The sequence below is a fragment of the Euphorbia lathyris genome, chromosome 5 (genome assembly GCF_963576675.1).
Source record: "Euphorbia lathyris chromosome 5, ddEupLath1.1, whole genome shotgun sequence".
In the NCBI taxonomy this organism is placed as follows: domain Eukaryota; kingdom Viridiplantae; phylum Streptophyta; class Magnoliopsida; order Malpighiales; family Euphorbiaceae; genus Euphorbia; species Euphorbia lathyris.
Genome location: NC_088914.1, coordinates 47502692 through 47522241, shown reverse-complemented (window position 1 = coordinate 47522241; position 19550 = coordinate 47502692). Strand labels below are relative to the sequence as shown.

General features: G+C 35.9%; 1 protein-coding gene across 1 annotated transcript; it reads right to left on the bottom strand.

The window, feature by feature from the left end:
* Positions 1-1156: 1156 nt before the first annotated feature.
* On the bottom strand, positions 1157-19079 carry LOC136229276 (ferrochelatase-2, chloroplastic). The gene is made up of 10 exons (XM_066017955.1): positions 18679-19079; positions 18321-18594; positions 17995-18138; positions 17748-17849; positions 16720-16823; positions 7840-7966; positions 5934-6086; positions 5098-5198; positions 4744-4945; positions 1157-1893 (listed from the first exon to the last, which is right to left on the bottom strand). Exons 1-10 carry the CDS (start codon positions 18792-18794, stop codon positions 1669-1671), a joined length of 1548 nt encoding a protein of 515 aa, XP_065874027.1. The 5' UTR covers positions 18795-19079; the 3' UTR covers positions 1157-1668.
* Positions 19080-19550: the final 471 nt, after the last annotated feature.

Here is a 19550-nt window from a genome sequence, read left to right as displayed (position 1 = left end):
TGAGCCGAACTCATGTCTCGCACTATTTTTTTGGACGCGGGACTAAGTCCGCTAATCTGTTGATATCCCTATCGCTAAACAACCAATGAATGGTTGTACATACCCTTAATCCTTTCCGAAACCATGATCCCCCAACTGGTTTAGGCTTGCAATTGTATGACTTTTAGCTGGAATTTACACTTACACGATTTTGTCTTTGTATTCCTTCGTAAAGCCGCATCCAAACTATTCAAAACTCTTTTGTACCGTTCACCACGAGAACATCTCAAGAACTTCTGCTTTCTTCCGTATTTATATGAAGCAATAATCAGCTCGAAACCATATTCAATGGCAACTTTTTTGGCCCACTCGATCGCTTATATGAACTTTTCTGAAAAATCTCGGTAGTACAAAAATAGCTACTATAATCGATACTGTCACCATCAAAATCTTCTAATGGTACATGAACATAAATGAAAATCATAATAATTGTTGAAACTTCACTTAAGACGAGTGTAAAAGTCAAACAATCAGCAATATTGCACATTGGCCTGTCCATATGCTCAGACGATCAGGAAAAACACATGGTCGTTGGTCTGGCGGTCCTGGAAAACGCTTGGCCATTGGCCAAGCATTTTTCCTGACTCTGCAAGAAATAACGTAATTTTTCTCGAAATTTGTACCCATCCAATGTCTCTAACTCGTAATCATGCATTTCCGGAGTTCTTGGGTTGTAACTCATCAATTATTTTCAGAATTTCAATTTTTATCAGATGAGAAATCATTCACAGTTTTTTTTTTAAAAATATGAAAAAGGCAAAAATATCAATATGGGAACCGTAAGATTAGAAAGAGGTAAATAACAACTCACTTGTTTAATGAAGCATTAATCTAAAATCTCACCACCTCCGCATCTGCGAATTGATGAATTCTCTTATCATTTGATCTGTTAGTGGAACAAGCGGAAGAAGAAAAAAAAAAGAGAATAGAAAAAAAAAAAAAAAACAATTAACTAATGGATTTTAACTTTTCAAAATAAAAAAGTATGAATTTTTTTTATATATAATATTACCCTTGGACAAGTCAACAACATTAGGCTTTTACTTTGATTTTACTGATGAAGCAAAACACGTAATCATAGTTATTTGTCCTCCAGCGAAAACCACAATTACCGATCTGTAAAAACGTAAAACTACATAACCCAAAACATAAAATACAAGGGTCAGCATTTAATGTAAATTACAAAAATATATGTATACATCGATCCAAGGAACATTGGACATGCAAACAAAAAGAAAACATGGACATGGTCGAAAGCTATAATAATAATATTTGAACGTTTTCCTGCCTCCATCCACAGAATTGTAATTGTAATTCAGCCTGCACCTATACCATTACCCCCAAAATCCAGACTTTGATGGACACAAGTATCTCAATATCCAGTATACATGCATGAATGCGAAAGACAGTCGCCTCACCTTCAGGAACAAAACTTTACATGGTTTAGTTTATGTACATTCTATGTTGCACACAAACTCCTCCTCAGCAGCGTTTCCGCGTTTTGTGTCGGTTTCTGTTCATGTTTCCATTTTCATTCTCGTTTACATTTTTGTTTTCTAGCTACGTTTTTTTTTAGAAATAATGTTCCCCATTTCCGTTTCCGTTTAACATAGTGTACACCCTTCTTACTCAACGTTGCAACGGCAATATGCCCCATTGGTGCAGAAACCCCTGCCCTGTTGTCACTTCCAAAACCAGTAAAACCACAACTGCCAACATGGCTGCTCTTCCATTCCAAGTTTCCGCACTTCTTGTCCAACCCCATTCCCAAACAGTCACTGGTGGCGGTAACTCCCTCCGTTTTGAATCATATGTAGCCAACAATTCCTCCACACTGCCAAGCGGAACTAAAGACTGCAGGAAAAAAAAAAAAAAAAAACACTAATTAGGCAACAGAAAGCGGCAGAAAATGTGCTGTTCAATCAGGAACATTAAATTGTGCTAACTCTAAGACATGCAGGTTAAAGCAAACCAAGTTCTAACTTCCTTCTTGATAGATGTTCAAGGACAACGATGTGAGTTTCACTGTAGGCATTTGCATATTTTCATGTTGTTATACTTATATTACACCCAGTGAACTTCCAAGAATAAGATGAAGAAGAAAAACCAAAGCATTTTATTAAAGGCGCGCCTCGGCTAAGGCTCCAGCCTTAGCGCCTCTGGATGAAAGAGGCAGGCGCTGTCAGCCAGGCGCGCACTAAGCGCACGCCTCGGCTTCATTAGGGCTGTTTAGGTTTTTTTTTAAATTCTTTTATTATCAGCCATGGATTTAAAATAAGATGAATGGCTAAGATTAGTTTAGAAACAAAGTATCGATACTTTTCATCGAGTTCAGTAGACCCATCGCAGACCAGAAGCTCTCCATCCATATGGCAGACATCAGTAGCTCTCATCGGAGGTATGTCTCTCTTCTTTCTCTCTTCTTTCTTCTTCCTCTACTATGTTTCTCTCTTCTTTCTTTATTCTTTTTCTATTTTTTCTCTCTTCTTGCTCTGTTCTTTTTCTATTCTTTCTCACTTCTCTGTTTCTTCCTCTTTGTTTTGTTGCGATGTTTACATACTCTGTTTTTTTTCAGTTTCTGTTTTTATCTTTGTGCTGAATTTTGTGGATAATATAATCTGAAATGGTTAAATGTTTATGTTATTCAAATATGGTTATGTCTATGTTTGTGTTTGGCTAAATTATGGCCACTGAACTATACCCATTTTCACATCGTGGCCACTGAACTTCAATTTTTCCCAGTATGGCCATTGAACTTTACACTTTGTTACACCAGTGGCCACCGTGACCGTTGACCATCATTTATGACCTTTGACTCTCATTTTTTACCTGTTTTATCTCTCTCCTTTCCCCTTCTAAAACCTAAAATACCCTTTTTACCCTTCCTTCTCCATCTTCTCTTTCTTTCACTCCCTCTCTCTCTCTCTAACTCTCCCTCTCTCTCTAAAACCATTAATTTCATAGAGAGAGAGAGACTAATGGGCTGAATTCAATTACCCCAGACCTCAAAGCCTGTCGTTTTTCCCCCAAAAAAACCAGTCAATTTCTTTTTTAAACAATAAAATACCAAGTTCAAATAAATTTATTTTATTGCGAACAACTGAAAGATAAAATACATTTTCTTAATTTCCTATTTTATAATTAATTATAAAGAAAAAAACAGTATTTGTTATACTTTGATAGCATAACATTCTTGCAAATGTGCCCCAAGCAGGAAGACCACATCAGCAACACGAAGAGCAGCCAAGTCTCGATGAACAGACCCGTGTTGAGAACAGTTCCCGGCAAACCCAGACAAGGGCGTTGTCAGCAGCTAACATTCAGATCGCAGAAAGGGAAATACACCTGCAGCTTCAGTCGCAGCAGCTCCGTTTCTGAGCACAATTTAAGAATGAAATGGGTATTTTAGGTTAGAGAGAGAGGGAGAGTTATAGAGAGAGAGAGTTCATAGAGAGGGAGGGAGTGAAAGAAATAGAAGATGCGGAAAAGAAGCGTAAAATGGGTATTTTAGGTTTTAGAAGGGGAAAAGAGAGAGAGAAAACAGGTCACAAATGATGGTCAACGGTCACAATGGCCACCAGTGTAAAGTTCAATAGCCATACTAGGAAGAATTGAAGTTCAGTGGCCACAATGTGAAAATGGGTATAGTTCAGTGGCCATGGGTGTAATTTACCCATTTGCGTTTCAATTTAAGAGTATGGTTATATGCTTATGTTTATGTTTCAATTTCACATTATGCTATTCGAATATGTTGACTTATAAATGTTTAAGTTTTACCTAATAGGGTTATGCTATTCACCTTATTATGTGTGTAGGTGAATTGCAATGGCTTCGGTTTCCGGACTGATAAGCCTAATAGTTCTACAATTACCTTTTATAGATGATGAACCCGACTTTGTAGATGATGAGTACCTTGATGAGGAAGGTGACAATCATTATGAGATTGAGAACCTTATTCAAGAAGCATATGATGATGGAAGTGATGATGATGACGATGAACCTTATTCAAGAAGCATGTGATGATGGAAGTGATGATGATGGTTCCCATGAAGATTAGGAAGGAAGATTAGGAAGTTAAAGATTAGTTGTTTTCTAGAGTCAAGAAGACTATTAATGTTATTAATTATTTGAAGTTGAACTTTGGTCTTTAGCTTTAACTTTTAAGTCGGTATTATGAGTTTATGATTATGCCTTAGTAGTTAACTAGAACTTAACTCATGCATTTTATGGTTTTATTGTTGGTATTTCACTATTTGTGATTATTTGTGACTAGTAATATGAATTTATGATTTTCTTTTTGTGCGCCTAAAGTTGCGCCCTGCGCCAAGGCTCCAGGACCCCCTTGCACCTTGCGCCTTAAATAACTACATTACTAGAGAAGATGTTCTAGGATTTCCACAATAACCTCCATAAAAGTTAGTAGTTACTACTCCGTCTCTCTCTCTCTCATGTTGTTCGTTACATCTTTTTCTCCTCTCTTATTTTGACCTCTTTGTCCTCCTTTCCAAGATGCAACCAAAACTTGTTCTCTTTTAATAAAACCCATGAACTAAAAATTGAAACCATGGAAAAACACAAAAATTCCTAATAAAAGAATGTGTGCTGAAGAACAGATGTAAAACATACAATTCTCCAGGGCCATCGAGAGGATATGATAGTACAAGCATCTTATTCCATTTCTACAAGTTCTAAGAAAGTACACACCTGACGAGCTTCAAGATTGGAAACAGCCATAGCTCCAACATATGGAAGAGACTCAATGACCGCATCTGCCAAATCTGAAATGAACATTGGTTCACATCCTAGGGCAGGAACACGTCCCCATTTTTCTATACCAGACTTAAGAGCCAACTCCTTATACTCAACATCAATTTCTTCCAGAGTTTCAATATGCTCGCTAACAAAGCTGCCAAGCAGTAATATCTCCACAGAAGTTAATACGAGGTTTAAAGCCCCAAACTTTTGAGGTAACAATTAATTAAAATGAAGCAAATACACAAGTATTTCAACTAGCGTACAGAAAAGTCATTTAAAAAGATACTCTATGAAATTAAATACCTTATAGGAACAGCCAAAAGACTCTTCACCCCTTTTTTTCCGAGCTCGATGATTGTATCATCAGTATAAGGTTTTAACCATTCCACAGGTCCAACTCTGCTCTGTAAAACATTTAGACCACATCAGGTGTGCTGCATGATAACCATAGGGGTGAGGGTGCAGAAAAGCTTACAGTTGTATACTTAATGCTGGTAGTAACTAAATCAAATCAATATCTATCAGAAAAAATGTGATCATATTCAGTGAAAGAAAAAGCAAAACTGGTGTCATGCTAATTTCCAACATCTTCAATAGAAATTTACAAATCCACTCAGCATCATTTTAGATGTCGTTATGTGATTTTGCCTCTATAGAATCTTTGTTTCTGATTGTATAATGGTCTAAAGCAAGTTGCATATATTTCACATATTTTAGATTTCAAGTGTATTAGTTCTAATCCAGAAACTACGCTTATTCATTAAATTTGTCGTGCTCACCTCTCCTTCCACTTATCTCAGGAAGACCATCTCAGTAACTGGGTTTCCAGTATTTTGATGGGATATGGTAAGCTGAATTTCTCCAAACCAGGTTCATATTGTTGATACTCACTGAAGCGTGCTTTCTAGTTTTCAGTACTTCATACTTATACATGTAAGGCTCCCGGTGGGAAATTGATAATCAACTTTTTCCCATCAAGGACCGGATAATGTGTTAGTACAAATGCATGCCATGGAAGTTAACTTATCATAACTGATAATGTGTTACAAATGCATGCCATGGAAGTTAACTTATCATAACTAATAATTTTTATAAATAGAGATACAATGTAGTGCAGCTAATATTAAACACCAAACTACCTGATAAGCAAGAGTGTATGGACTGGTGATTTTTCTCTTCTCTAACTCTTCGATTATTAAATCCACACATTCCTCCATCTCCGCTTTGTATGGATCACCAGCCTCTTCCACATATGCAAGTGGCACACCATGCGCACTGAAAAATATCACAACCTACCAAAAAAAATCTTACTTAAATGTCCTAGCAAAAAACGACGGACAAAAAGAGAGCTTTCAAGCTAAAATTTAAGACAAGACACAATAACTACCTAAAGCAAAAGGAAGAATTTTACAGGCACATGATTTTCAATCAAAGATGTGTGCTGCATTACAACATATATGCACAAATACATTTCTATTGCTGATGAGACAATATTTAAACTTGAAATACAAAAAGAAAACTTAGGCCCACCACAGTGGTGCCATCTCAGCTCCCTCAACCTCTCTAACCAAGTAGGCCACTCATTCCAATGAGATCTAGCTATTGCTACTTGGAATAATTCTACTACTTCTACTAGGAGTAGACTTTTTAGTGCTGAACCTAGAGTCCTTACTGTATTACCAAACATTAATAGTTCAACAGCAAGAGATTAAATTAGATTAGGACTTCATTTCTCATTTAATTAACAATTTTTTGGCATAGCACTAGTATAAAAATTGGCTCGTACCAACCTAAATATTATAGAGAAGTGCCTATACTACTAAGGCTTCGGTACAAGTATCTAGAACAAGCATATTGATTTTTGTTCTTTTTTATTTCTTTTCTTTTTAGTTCCAAAGATAGAAGATGAAGGACATGCCAATGTTTCATTAACCTATTATCCAAGATCATGAATATTCCACTAATTAGAAGTATCAAAGTGGCCCACCAATCCATGAGGTACTAATTCGACAGTAAGGGTAAAATGGCGAGCCAAAGCAACCTCTACCATATGAAGGATAACTTACACATAATATATCAGAAATGTTTTCATAGGACATGCCAACTTTTACGATAAAGTTCACCTAAGTAATAAATTCACTGTTACAACAGTATTATCGGAGCTTCACATTTATTAAACTAATGAACACATGGTGCAGAGAACTAATCCCAAATTGAGAAGCATAACCACTATCGTTACCTCTTCATATGATATCGCCTACTTTTCATTTTGTTTCTTTTTTGGTTACTGCCCCTTTTAGTAAACCAAATAGAATTTCCAAACATAAAAAAGATCAAATTAATCAGGTAAGGTAATTTCAAATTATGCCCTCTACTCAAAAAAATAGAGTAAGGATCCTAGTTCTATATAAACCAATGGCCATCTTACAAGTTTAAAAGTAAAATGAGCAGCGCCTTATGAGCTGTCCTTTAGTACCTGATACCAATGTCAGGTATGTATCCTGTCAATTAGTACTGAACAGAAAAATTTAGGGAAGAAGACAGAATAGAAGAGAATAGAGAGAATAAAGAGAATTCTTGTATTTTCATAGATAGATTTCACGAGGTGAAGTAAATCCTAATATAGCAGCTGGTACAGCTATGTGCCAAACCGTTAATACAGCTGTTCTAATGGACAGCTGGCATAACAACCTCACTAACAGCCAAAAGGCTAACCACCTAGATAGGACAAATTACAGCTCACTAGCAAAATGCATGATTCTAGAATGTAAAGGCATAATAACAGATTTAACTAACATTTCAAATAATGGAATAAAATAACAAATATCAAAATTGATCCTTAAACTTTCCTATGCCTTGCATGCATGACAGTACATTGCTTTAGTACGCAACTTATTCGATTTCTAGAATTTTATTGATCAAGGAAAAGAGAGTTTTATTGACAAGAAAGGATCAGCAATCAAAATGAAACTTCTGCCAATTCCATGAAATGAAATGAAGCTTTAAATTTACAAGAAAAAAATGCATATTTGATACCACGCTTACCTTCTCAGGAGAATCAAATTTTTGCAATTCTTTTTCAATTAAATTTGCCATTGATTTCACGTATCCTTCACGCTGGTACCAAGAAGGTATCACTGTATGTTGCATGTTAACAAGATACTCATCTTCCCTGGTGAAACATCAGATTAGCTTTAGTTATGTTTCCAAATGTCAAGGAGGTACAAAGCCAATTGTAAGGATAGTAAAATAGTAACAGGTCAAGCCATACCAGTCAATATAAATTTGAGTTTCAAATGATCAAAATATTAATATTTTGTTGTCTTGCATAAGCACCACGTCTAGAAACTAAGTAGAGAGAGAAAGAGAAAATGGAATAATCTGTGTATTATTAATGAAGACCATATAAGGTATTTATACTGGAATACAAAATACAATGTGGTAGTATGCCACATCAGCTTAGCTAGTCATTTAAGTCTTTATTCTTATAATCCAACACCCCCTCCTCAAGATGAAGGGTATCATTGTTGTTGAATAGATGCCCATCTTAACTAAACTTGGCTGCATCTCTGTTTTTTAGTAAGTGGCTTTGTAAGTACATCAGCGAGTTGTTGTTCTGTCTCAATGTATGGTGTTTGAAGAAAACCATTCAATAACAACTTCCTTACAAAGTGACAATCAATATCCAAATGTTTGGTTGTTTCATGGAAGAGAGGATTTGCTGCAATTAGAAGTCAAAAACTCTACCAGAATTTGTTAGAGAGAGACTCTCCTCCTTCTCTCTAACTTTCTTCTCATTGTTTCTTTTTTCTTCTCAGATCCCGTCCTTACCGCTATCCACCGTCACTTTCTCCATTGTAGCTCTCTAAACAGATCTAGTTAGAGGAGGAAGAAGGAAGCTTGTCTTCCTTCTTCCTCCTCCAATTTATGTTTTAGTCTTCGTTTTCGTTTTAAATTACTTTTTCTTGTTCGTTTGAAATCTATTTCTTCTTGAACTTCTATTTCCGTCAGATCTACAACTGTTTGCTATACTTCTTTCTTTTAGTCTTTTTTCGGTCTTAGCAAGAGCGGAAAAGCTTCATCTTGTCCGTAGATCTATAGATCTGCGTGGTTGCAAAAACAGAAACGACTCATATCCGAACATCCGGAGGAGCCTAAATGATGAAGCATGGATTACAGAGGTTTTTCAACGGGACTTGACTTACGAGAAGAATATGATTTCTATGTTTGTTGTATTTTTACCTTTTATGGTTATTATTGCTCTTTGTAGTCTTATATTGCTCTTTGTAGTCATTTCTCTTCCCTTTGTGGATCTTATACTGGCTATAGCCTGTATGGGTTTATTTTCGTGCTGTATGTTGTACCGTTTATATCAATGAAATGAGATATGGTATTTTTATCAAAAAAAAAAAAAAAAAAAAAAAAAAATTAGCAGCTTGATTGTCACAATGTAATTTGATAGGTAGCCGAACTGGAATATGAAATTCCCTTAGGATATAGGACATCTACTTGAGCTCACATGATGTTGTCCCTATGGCACGATATGATTCTGCAGAAAACTTACTAACTGTATTCTGCTTTTTAGCCTTCCAGGAAACCAATGAGTTCCCTAAAAAATACAATACCCTGTGACAGATCTGCTCTCTTGACAGCGACCCAAGTCTGAATAACAATAGCCAATAAGTTCTAGAGAACTGACTGCTGCCAAAAATAACCCATAAGACATAGTACCCTTGAGATACTTTAGGACTTGTAATGCTGCAGTCATATGAATTTGAGTAGGAGAACTCAAATATTGGCTAAGCTGCTGAGTAATAATAAGCCAAGTAAACAAACAGCCTATCAATCTCCTATACTGATTATCGTTTCAGTTAAAAAAAAAAAAAAATCGTTTCAGTTAAAAAAAAAAAAAAAAAAACTCCTATACTGATCTGGATGTGCCCAGAGTTCAGATGGATCATCAAAATTCACCCCATTCAGAAACAGGCTGTGCATCTATCATTCCAGCATCCTTTAGAAGATCTTTAACATACTTATGCTGTGTTAACAGCATCCCATGTTCTGACCTGGCCAATTCTACCCCTGAAAAGAACTTTGGCTGTCCCATATCCTTAATAGTGAAAGCACTATGACGAGGGTTCTTAATCTCAACAATTAGATCTTCTGATGTAGCAGATATTAATACATCATCAACACTATAAAATCTGAAACCAGTTTACTTTGTGAATAAACAACAATCATGAATAGACTTCTTAAAACCCAAGTGAACATCTTGTTCCACTGTCTACCAGCTTGTTTAAGTCCATATAAGGACTTTGACAATTTGCAGACTGATCCTGTTCAGCCTACGAATACCCTTGTGGGGGAACCATGTATAATTCCTCATCATTATGTCCATGTAAATAGGCATCATAGATGTCTACCTGATGTATAGGCCACTGCCTAGCAGCTGCTATGGCTAAAAAAATTCGCACTGTTACAACTTTAGTAATTGGTGAGAAGCACTCTTTGCAATCTACCCCAAATTCTTGGTTGTACCCCTGGTAACCAATCGTTCTTTAGACCTATCAACTGTGCCATCTGGTTTATGTTTAACTCTAAAAACCCATTTGCTAGTAATAGCCTTTTTTTGTTTTGGTAATGGAACCAACTCCCAAGTCTGTTTGCTTCTAATGCACTCTACTCATCCTGCATTGCCTTAATCCATTATGGAGTTTCTTTGCTTCATCATAATTAGCTGGCTCATGAGCTTGCCACATGTTCAGCATATAACTAGCTTGATGAGAACTAAGAGTAAAGTAATCTGTCACCCCTGTAGATACTTGGTTAGTGACATTTAACCAAGCTGGTTTATTTGGTATTCTTGTTGTATGTCTAACAAGAGGATTGTCTGTCAAAGGAACAAGACTAGAAGAAGAAGAAGGCACAGAAACAATGATAGGAGAAGCCTGATGTACAGGACTTAGTTCATTTAGCATACAATTTGAACTTTTAGTGCAAGAAGTCTTCGCAATAGAGTTGGTCAAATCATTATGTGAATGGGTATAAGCATGAGTTGATGCATTGATTTCATCACTAGCCATATTTTGAGGAAAGGATCAATTTGTGGTGAAGGTAGTACCGGGTAAACATTTTTGGATGTTTGGAGAGAAACTCAGAAAAGGAAAAACACTTGCATGATAGATCACGTCTTTGCTTGCTAACAAATATTTTTTGAGCTGTAAGATCAAAAAGCTTGGCTCCTTTACCATTAGAACGGCCTAGATAAGCAGCTTTTGAGCACAGGAAGCAAACTTTCCTTTGCTGGGATTAGTATTAGTTGCATAAACCAAAGAACCAAACACTTTAAGGTACATATAAACAGGAACCCTGTTATAGGAGTTCATGCAACATTGGTTCGCCCAAAACTTTGTAGGCATACCTGCTTGGAACAGAAGAGACTTAGCTACTGCCATAAGATGTCTGTGTTTATGTTCTACAGCTCATTTTCTGTGTAGCGTATACACAGGTTTTCTAATGTAGAATACCAAATTTCTGGAAGACCCTTGACTCTCCCATCCCACAAACTTAGTGCCATTATCAGTCCTGATCTGTCTGATCTTGGCATTAAAACTGTACATTTATCATGTCGAAAAAATTGTACAGAAGAGTATGTACTTGATTTTTGCTTTTAAACAATAAAACCCAAGTGACCCTTGTAAAGTCATCAACTATGATCAACATATATCCACATCCAGTTGAAGACACTTCCTTATAAGGTCCCCACACATCTATGTGCAACAAGTCAAAAGCAACTAAACTTTGTATGTTACTAGTTGGAAATGTCTTTCTACACTGTTATGACTGATGACAAATGTCACATACAGACAATTTTCCTTTACAATTCAACACAAGGATATGAACAAACTTAGAACTAGACATATGTCCTAGTCTAGCACGTCACAAGCTATGAAGCACCGATACGGGTACGGATACGCGTAAGGGTAAGGCAAATGGCATTTTTTAAAAATATGAGACTCGGGTACGGCGGGGATACGCCATATATATGTATATATATATATATATTACCATAAATCACATTCATAAGTCATTATAAAACCATAAGTAACACTTATAATAACTAACAAGTCATTAATTCATTAAAAAAGAAAATTTAATACTTCAAATTATTTAAACTACCAAGTCTAAAGACTATTCTAAGACATTTTCATGATCTTAATCTACAAATATTTAATAATGATTAACTTTTAGGTATTTATTTATTTTTTTGCAAATAGAAGGGTGGAAGCAGGCTGGTACGATTAATTATTTACATTAGAGATTTATATATGATAAGGATGTTATTCCTAGTTTATATTACACGTGGTTTTTTACCTAGTTCAGAATTAGGTATAGCTGTCGGTTCTCCTAGGTAGAGTTAAGTTAGGTTTCTGTTTCTCCTAATTAGTATTGGTCTAGGAATGGTTTCTGTATGTATATATTTGGACAACTCTGTCAAGGAATATAGCAGTGAATTATTTCAGAATTCAACCTCTTTCAATATATTAATTTTTTTATATTAACCCCTATTTTTGTAAAGTTATATAAAAAAAACCCCTAAATTTTACCTAATTAACTCTGAAACATATCCCCTGCATATCCCCGTGTATCCCCATTAAAAAAAGGGCGGCCCGGTGCATTTCCCCTGCCAATTTATTTGGCAAGAGGCCGCTCCTAAGACTCGAACTCGTGACCTCTTGGTCACACAAGGATACTTGTTTTGCCGTATCCCCGCGTATCCCGTACGTATCCCCGCGTATCCCTGGTGTATCTGTATCCCCGGAGTATCCCATACGCATACGTCAACCTCTTAGAAGTATCAGTGCTCCATAGGTCACAAGCGTAAAACAAAGTCATTACTATCAGACATAGTAGTAGAAGGCTGTGCAGTGTGACACTGATTAACAATCCCCAATTTATTTACTGAAAAAGAAGATGAATCTATTTGATATAAGCCATGCTTCAACCTCCCACACCTACCAATACCAACTTCTGAGTATCCAGGTCCTGCAGCAAACACTTTTTAGCCAAAAAAAAATCAATTCTGAAGTTATAGTCCAGCAACAACATGCTAACTCAGAGTAGATTGTAGTGAAATTCAGGTATTCACAACACATTGTTCTTATGTGCTTGATTAGTTGCACATCACCATTTGGCAAATAGACAGGTTTGGATCTAGGCAACGTATAGACATTTGGCATACTTGTTAGATCATTACACATATGTGTAGTTGCTCCTCTGTCAAGTATCCATTTAAGCAATGAAACTTTAGAAAGCAGAATTGGAAAAAATCTTACCAGCTCCGGTTAGCCAACGTATAGAGTCATCCTTCCTACTTTTCCCTTTGAAATACTTGAGAATCTCACTTTGTATAACTCATTGCAGCTCTTGCTTCATTTTCCTGCTATGTGCAACATCCTCTTTAGAATCACTATTTTTGTCTTCATCAAATGGTGAAGTTTGTTCCTTAGAACAATAAGCTCTAGCTACTGTATTGGTAGATGTAGAACCAGATCTTGATCCAATCAATTTCCCTTTGAACCAGTCAGGCTAGCCAATCAAAAGGAAACAACCTTCTTTTTTATGCCTTGCCTTCGAGCAATGATCACAGAACTTAGCATCTCGAATTCTAGAAATAACCTTCTTCTTGTAAGGCTATTGAACAGTACCACTATGCTTAGATATTGAAGAAACATTAGGACCAATTGCTATGTTGACAAAATCTAGAGCCACACTCTTAGTTGATACTGTTTCATTTTGTTGCTCAATTTTGAGCACCATAGAGTACACCTTGTTAACATTTGGTACAACCTCCATTAGCAATATTTGGTAGCATACCTGATCGTAATCCTTATTCGAACCAGCTAAGAATTGCATCAGTTCTTCTGCAACATTTATTGACTAAGCTTGCACAATTCTCCACAAGAACAACTATTTAGAGGTTTAAGGATATTTAACTCATCCCACAGGCTTTTAAGCTTGGAAAAATAGCTAACCACTGACGGTTTTCCTTGCTCCAGGCCATACAGCTCCTATTTGAGGTGAAATATTAACAAACTATCGCTATATCCATAGTGCTGCTCAATTTCCTTCCATAAAGCTCGAGCAGAAGAAGCAAACACGAAATCATAAGCTAATTCCTTAGAAATGATTAATAATCCAGGTAAACACGAGACTCTCTATCCACTTCCACTGATCGTAATCTGGTGAATTGACAACAGGCTCAAGATCATCTTTAAGAATACAACTAGTTATGCGCTTTGTATGAAGAGCTCGAAGGATGGAATGATGCCAGGAGGTGTAATTGCGCTTAGTAAGAAGAGTACTCACAAGCACTTGACCTGTATTCTCAGTCTTGGTAGTAGAAATCAACTCAGTTTCTAGAATCACGCATTCCTTGTGTGCAATTGCGATTGACATTCTCAAGGTTTGTGATCCGATTACGATTAGATCTAGGAATTGAATTATGATCTGCATTTCCATTGTGATCTACATTTTGATTTACGGATTTCTTATCATCAGATGAAGTATGGTGATATGAATTTCAATATCTTCATGCTCTGTAGTTTGTAGAGCTTCAACATAGCTCTTGCTACAACGAGGCATGGTAGAAGAAGAAGAATCACAAATGATTTTCACTTTCTCTCACCAAGATGGAAAACCAAGCTTCAATACCATCTACAAACTAAGTAGAGAGAGAAAGAGAAAATTTAATAATCTGTGTATTATGTATTATTAATGAATATCGTATAAGGTATTTATACTATACAATGTGGTAGTATGCCACATCAGCTTAGCTAGTCATTTAAGTCTTTATTCCTATAATCCAACACCACATCATATAAGCAAATTACATGTTTAAATCATATAGTTTTTAAAATCAAAACTTTGCTAACATTACCTATGTATTTTGGGAATACAGTTGTCAATATTCTTACCAAATTGGTTATTCTGAAACTCAAATTCAAGACCAAGACTTCTGCGAGAACAATTAAAAATTTATGGCAATTCTGACTTGGAGCAAAATTCAGGGATACCAAATGTAATTAACCCTCATTTGAAAAGCTACCATATGTAGAATCTACATAGTATAGGATATATAAAAGACGGAAGTGCAACAAGTTGTTATATGATAGAAATATGCATACAAAACTGAAAGAAAAACTTTATGAAGTCGGTATTGGCATTAAAAAGGCAAAATATTGACAAAATGGGTGCAGTAGAAATGAGGATGTAAGGTCGATGATTGCGCATAGATAAGATTAGGAATGAGCGAGTGTATTTGGGAAATGTTAGAGCATAAGTCAATGTTATTAATGAATAGCATGCCTAAGGCTGCTGTAGGGCTGCTGGTAGGGTCGGTTTGTCTCCTTGATTGAAGGAGAACCTTGTATATATATATATATATATATATATATATATATATATATATGTATTGCTCTTAAATATATATTCATGTAGGCTCTTAATCTACATGGTATCTATTTCCATGGTCTATAACATGGTATCAGAGCCTTGTTTTGGCTTCTGTTTTGGGTTTCTGGACTGAGGTTCCAGAATTTGTTTTCTGCTTTGTGAGCAGAATTTATGGGTTTCTGGGTTTGTATTTTTGGATTGTTTCTGTCAGCATTAGTATCTGGCTTGTGAGCAGAGTCTGAGTTCACCTCAACTGATTGTCGCTGTCCCTCTTCTGCTGCCGTCGTCTTTCTGGTTCCGACCTGTCTGTCCGGTTAGTTTGCCATGGAATCTCCTTTTGTGCAATGACGTTGCTGACAGCTTCTTGCGTGTTGCTTCGACTGAGTTTTGCTTATCCGTTTCCGACTAAGCTTGATGTTCCTCTGTCGTCTCTCCTGTCCGATTTGTTCTTCTAGGTTGCGTCTCCCAGATTATGTTTTATATTCCAAAGTATCTTGAGTTTCTTGTTTTGAGTTGTATTGTATTGTCTTTAAGACTATATTATTATAAGGTATCTATAGCAAGTTGAGCATGATTAAAATCCATGCTTCAGCTTGAGGGGAGTGTTAGAGCATAAGTCAATGTAATCAATGAATAGCATGCCTAAGGCTGCTGTAGGGCTGCTAGAGCTGCTGGTAGGGTCATTTTGTCTCCTTGATTGAAGGAGAACCTTGTATATATATATATATATTGCTCTTAAATAAAATATATTCATGTAGGCTTATCCCATAGATTTCTCTCTATTTCCATGGTCTATAACAAGAAAGTTAGGAGTAACACACATTGAAGATAAAATAAAAGAAGGATGTTTAAGGTGGTTGAGACATGTGCAATGTCAGCTTATGGATACTCCCTTATGTAAAATTGAGAGAATAAAGTCCTTGAGATGATGCTACAATGAATAGAAATGAATGGATAAGAAGAATCCATATAATCAACCTCAGTTAATTAGGGCCAAAGTTTGATTGTTTCTGTATGTTTTAAAATGTCAAATGCACATAGCATGCCTAAGGCTGCTGTAGGGCTGCTAGAGCTGCTGGTAGGGTCATTTTGTCTCCTTGATTGAAGGAGAACCTTGTATATATATATATATATATATATATATATTGCTCTTAAATAAAATATATTCATGTAGGCTTATCCCATAGATTTCTCTCTATTTCCATGGTCTATAACAAGAAAGTTAGGAGTAACACACATTGAAGATAAAATAAAAGAAGGATGTTTAAGGTGGTTGAGACATGTGCAATGTCAGCTTATGGATACTCCCTTATGTAAAATTGAGAGAATAAAGTCCTTGAGATGATGCTACAATGAATAGAAATGAATGGATAAGAAGAATCCATATAATCAACCTCAGTTAATTAGGGCCAAAGTTTGATTGTTTCTGTATGTTTTAAAATGTCAAATGCACATAGCATTTACACTCACCGAAATATACTTTCCAAAAGACGAAGGCTTGAACCACTGGTTGATATAGAGAACTGTGGATAAAGTGGAAGCACAACCAGCTTTGTGATTCCATCTCTTTTTATCTACAAATCAAATAGGCAATCCCGTAAATAGGTCCAAAAACCTTCATTCTAACACAGATTACAAATGAAAAAAAAATCAAAATCTTCAATCACCAAAGCAACCTAGTATTGTGACAACTTTGATCGCTAATATTATATAAAAAAAAAGTAACTTTAAGCTAGTATAAGAAAAATCAAGAAATAAAGCAGCATCAAGGCTCCCATTAAAAAAATAAAGGCATGACTTTTCAATTGTTGAAAATGTTTTACTAGGAATCAAGAGCGATAAAAATTGATTGCTCAACATGACAGGGAGATAACTTTATCTCAGTAAGCAGTAACAATTGCTCGAAAGCTATCTTAAGACTTCCATTCTATGTTATTGCAGCTCTATGTGTCACTCAAACCTATTCTTTGACATGCATCAAATGCTAGAAAGAAAATAGTACTCAAGTATGATTCACCAGACACAAGGAAAATATATGGAAAATATTAAACTTGGCCATGACAGAAAAGTGGGTTTACAGCAAAATTTACATATTTTCGAGCAACATAGGTTTCACAACATGAATTAAGGTGAAGCATAGTGATAGTAGTACCACTGCATTGGGATTTCTAGCCAACAACTTGAAGAATATCAGAATTACTTACTGCTTCAACAATTCTAGCAATCAAGAGAAGTTACATGGAGAGATATCAAGCACTGGAATAGCTATAAGTAAAGATAAAATTCACAAATCACAATGCTATAAGTGCTGCAAGAAAAGTATTTGAAAGATGAGCATAGTAAGTGTATGTATCCTCACGAAGGAGAATCTCTGAAATATCGGGTCCAACAGGAACAGAATCATAAAACATTAACATCACCATTTTAATGTATCCATTCTTTAGAGTTTTACCATGAAAAGAATTGGAAAAAAAACTGAAATGATGCAGACAAAATACCTGTTCAATGGCTTCTTCAGTGAACGGATGCCAATAGCGCATACCAACATATACCTTTGCTGGGACATCCTTTTCACAAAGGGACTTCCTCAACTCCTCAGCCTGGACAAAGAAGATATTCATGGATAGGAATAAGGTATATACTAGAAAAAGAAACTAATGTGAGTGAAATTTGCACATGAATTTGAAAGCTTCCTATCAGCAAATGCATTAAGCTTCTGTAAAATAAGAAGAAGCTTCAAGATACCTGTGCATCAGTAATCTGACGCAGAGGCGAACCACCACCAATTGAAGCATAACCTTCTTTGCTTTTGGGAGCCCTTACAACGGATATAAACTGTGCCAATGGCTTCTGAAGGAAGCGAAACAATCTTGGAAGACGTATTATATCCTGAGATAAACAAGACAATATGACATCTGATGCAGAGGAGTATGTTTATACAAGGAAAACATAACTATGTTCATCTGGGAAAAAGAAAAGACCCAAATTACACAACCAATGTCTTCACTGCCTCTCATGAACTATAATATTCTATATCTGAAATTCAATTCATAACCATGAAAAATCTTCACCGGGTCAGCGAAGAGGTTAAAGAGGAAAGGCTGAACGTCCTCAAGAGTCTCAGGACCTCCAAGATTGAGCAGCAAAACTCCTATCCTCTCATCACCAATAATAGGAGAAGTGGGCACAAGTCGAGATTTGGAAGTCACCACAGCTTCGAAAGGCAGCATACTACACTTGTTCAGCTGTTGCTTAGACCATCCCGAAGGATTGTTATTATTACACTTTGAAAGACTAGAAAAACAACACATCCTTTGAGAAGTGCATATTGCCTGCGGCAATAACCTATTACAGAAAACAAGAGCCAATAATTATTTCATCACATATTGAAATTCGAATTCCCCGTGTACTAGAATATATCAGACTTACAGGGGAAACTTGGAACTGCGAGAAGGAGAAGCAGAAGGGGAAGGGGAAGAGGAGATACATGAGTTGCGAGAAGCAGAGGAAGGAGCTGAAGTAGCGTTCATTGCTCCAAAATTCATCTGAATTTTGTAATTAACAGAAAGTAGAAGTTGTTTTCACTTTGAATTCGAATGTTGAAATTGCCTTCTCTTCAACCTTTTTTCCGGCTTTTCTTTTTCGAACCCAAAATCAGTAGAGTAGAGTAGAGTAGAGTACAGATTAGCTAACCTTACCAATGAAAAATGAAAGTGGGAGAAAGAAGAAGAAAAGAAAATGCAGGTTCACATTGGGTAAAAGAGGGAGCAGTGACCGTGTGGAGAAGAAGGGAGCGACTTATCAGTTATCACAAACTGGGAAAGACCACCACTATTTTACCTCTTCATATCTTCTCCGTCACCATTCTTTTTTTTTTTTTTTTTTTGTAACTAATCACGGATTTCAATTTTATTTTAGTAAATTAAACAAAATCTAATAAAAATATTCAAAAAAAAAATGTTTAAGAGCATCTCCAAGAGACTCGCAATAAACTCAAACCTGGGATATAGAGGATAGGAGCAAGCGCATGCATGTCTTACTACTCGGACACTTGTTTTGTTTATTTATTATACAATTTTTTTTGTTTATATGTTATAGTAAAACCTCTATATAGAAATACTTTATATAAGAATAACCTCCAATTTGTTATAAAAAATTTCGGTCCCAACTTGGGCCAGTTATAAATAAGAATAACCTCCCAAATGTTAATTGTTATACATAATCCAAGTCCCACCTTTAGAAACTATACCTCTATATAGGAATAATTATGTAAATAATGTATATATGTATTAAGGATTTAA

Bases quoted from the DNA above. Each gene is read 5' to 3' on its own strand.
- LOC136229276 (XM_066017955.1), bottom strand. From the start codon at position 18,794: ATGAATTTTGGAGCAATGAACGCTACTTCAGCTCCTTCCTCTGCTTCT. The intron at 6,087-7,839 runs GTAAGCGTGGTA...TTTTTTTGGTAG, and splicing joins AATTTGATTCTCCTGAGAAG to GTTGTGATATTTTTCAGTGC. The intron at 4,946-5,097 runs GTATTTAATTTC...ACTGCTTGGCAG, and splicing joins CTTTTGGCTGTTCCTATAAG to CTTTGTTAGCGAGCATATTG.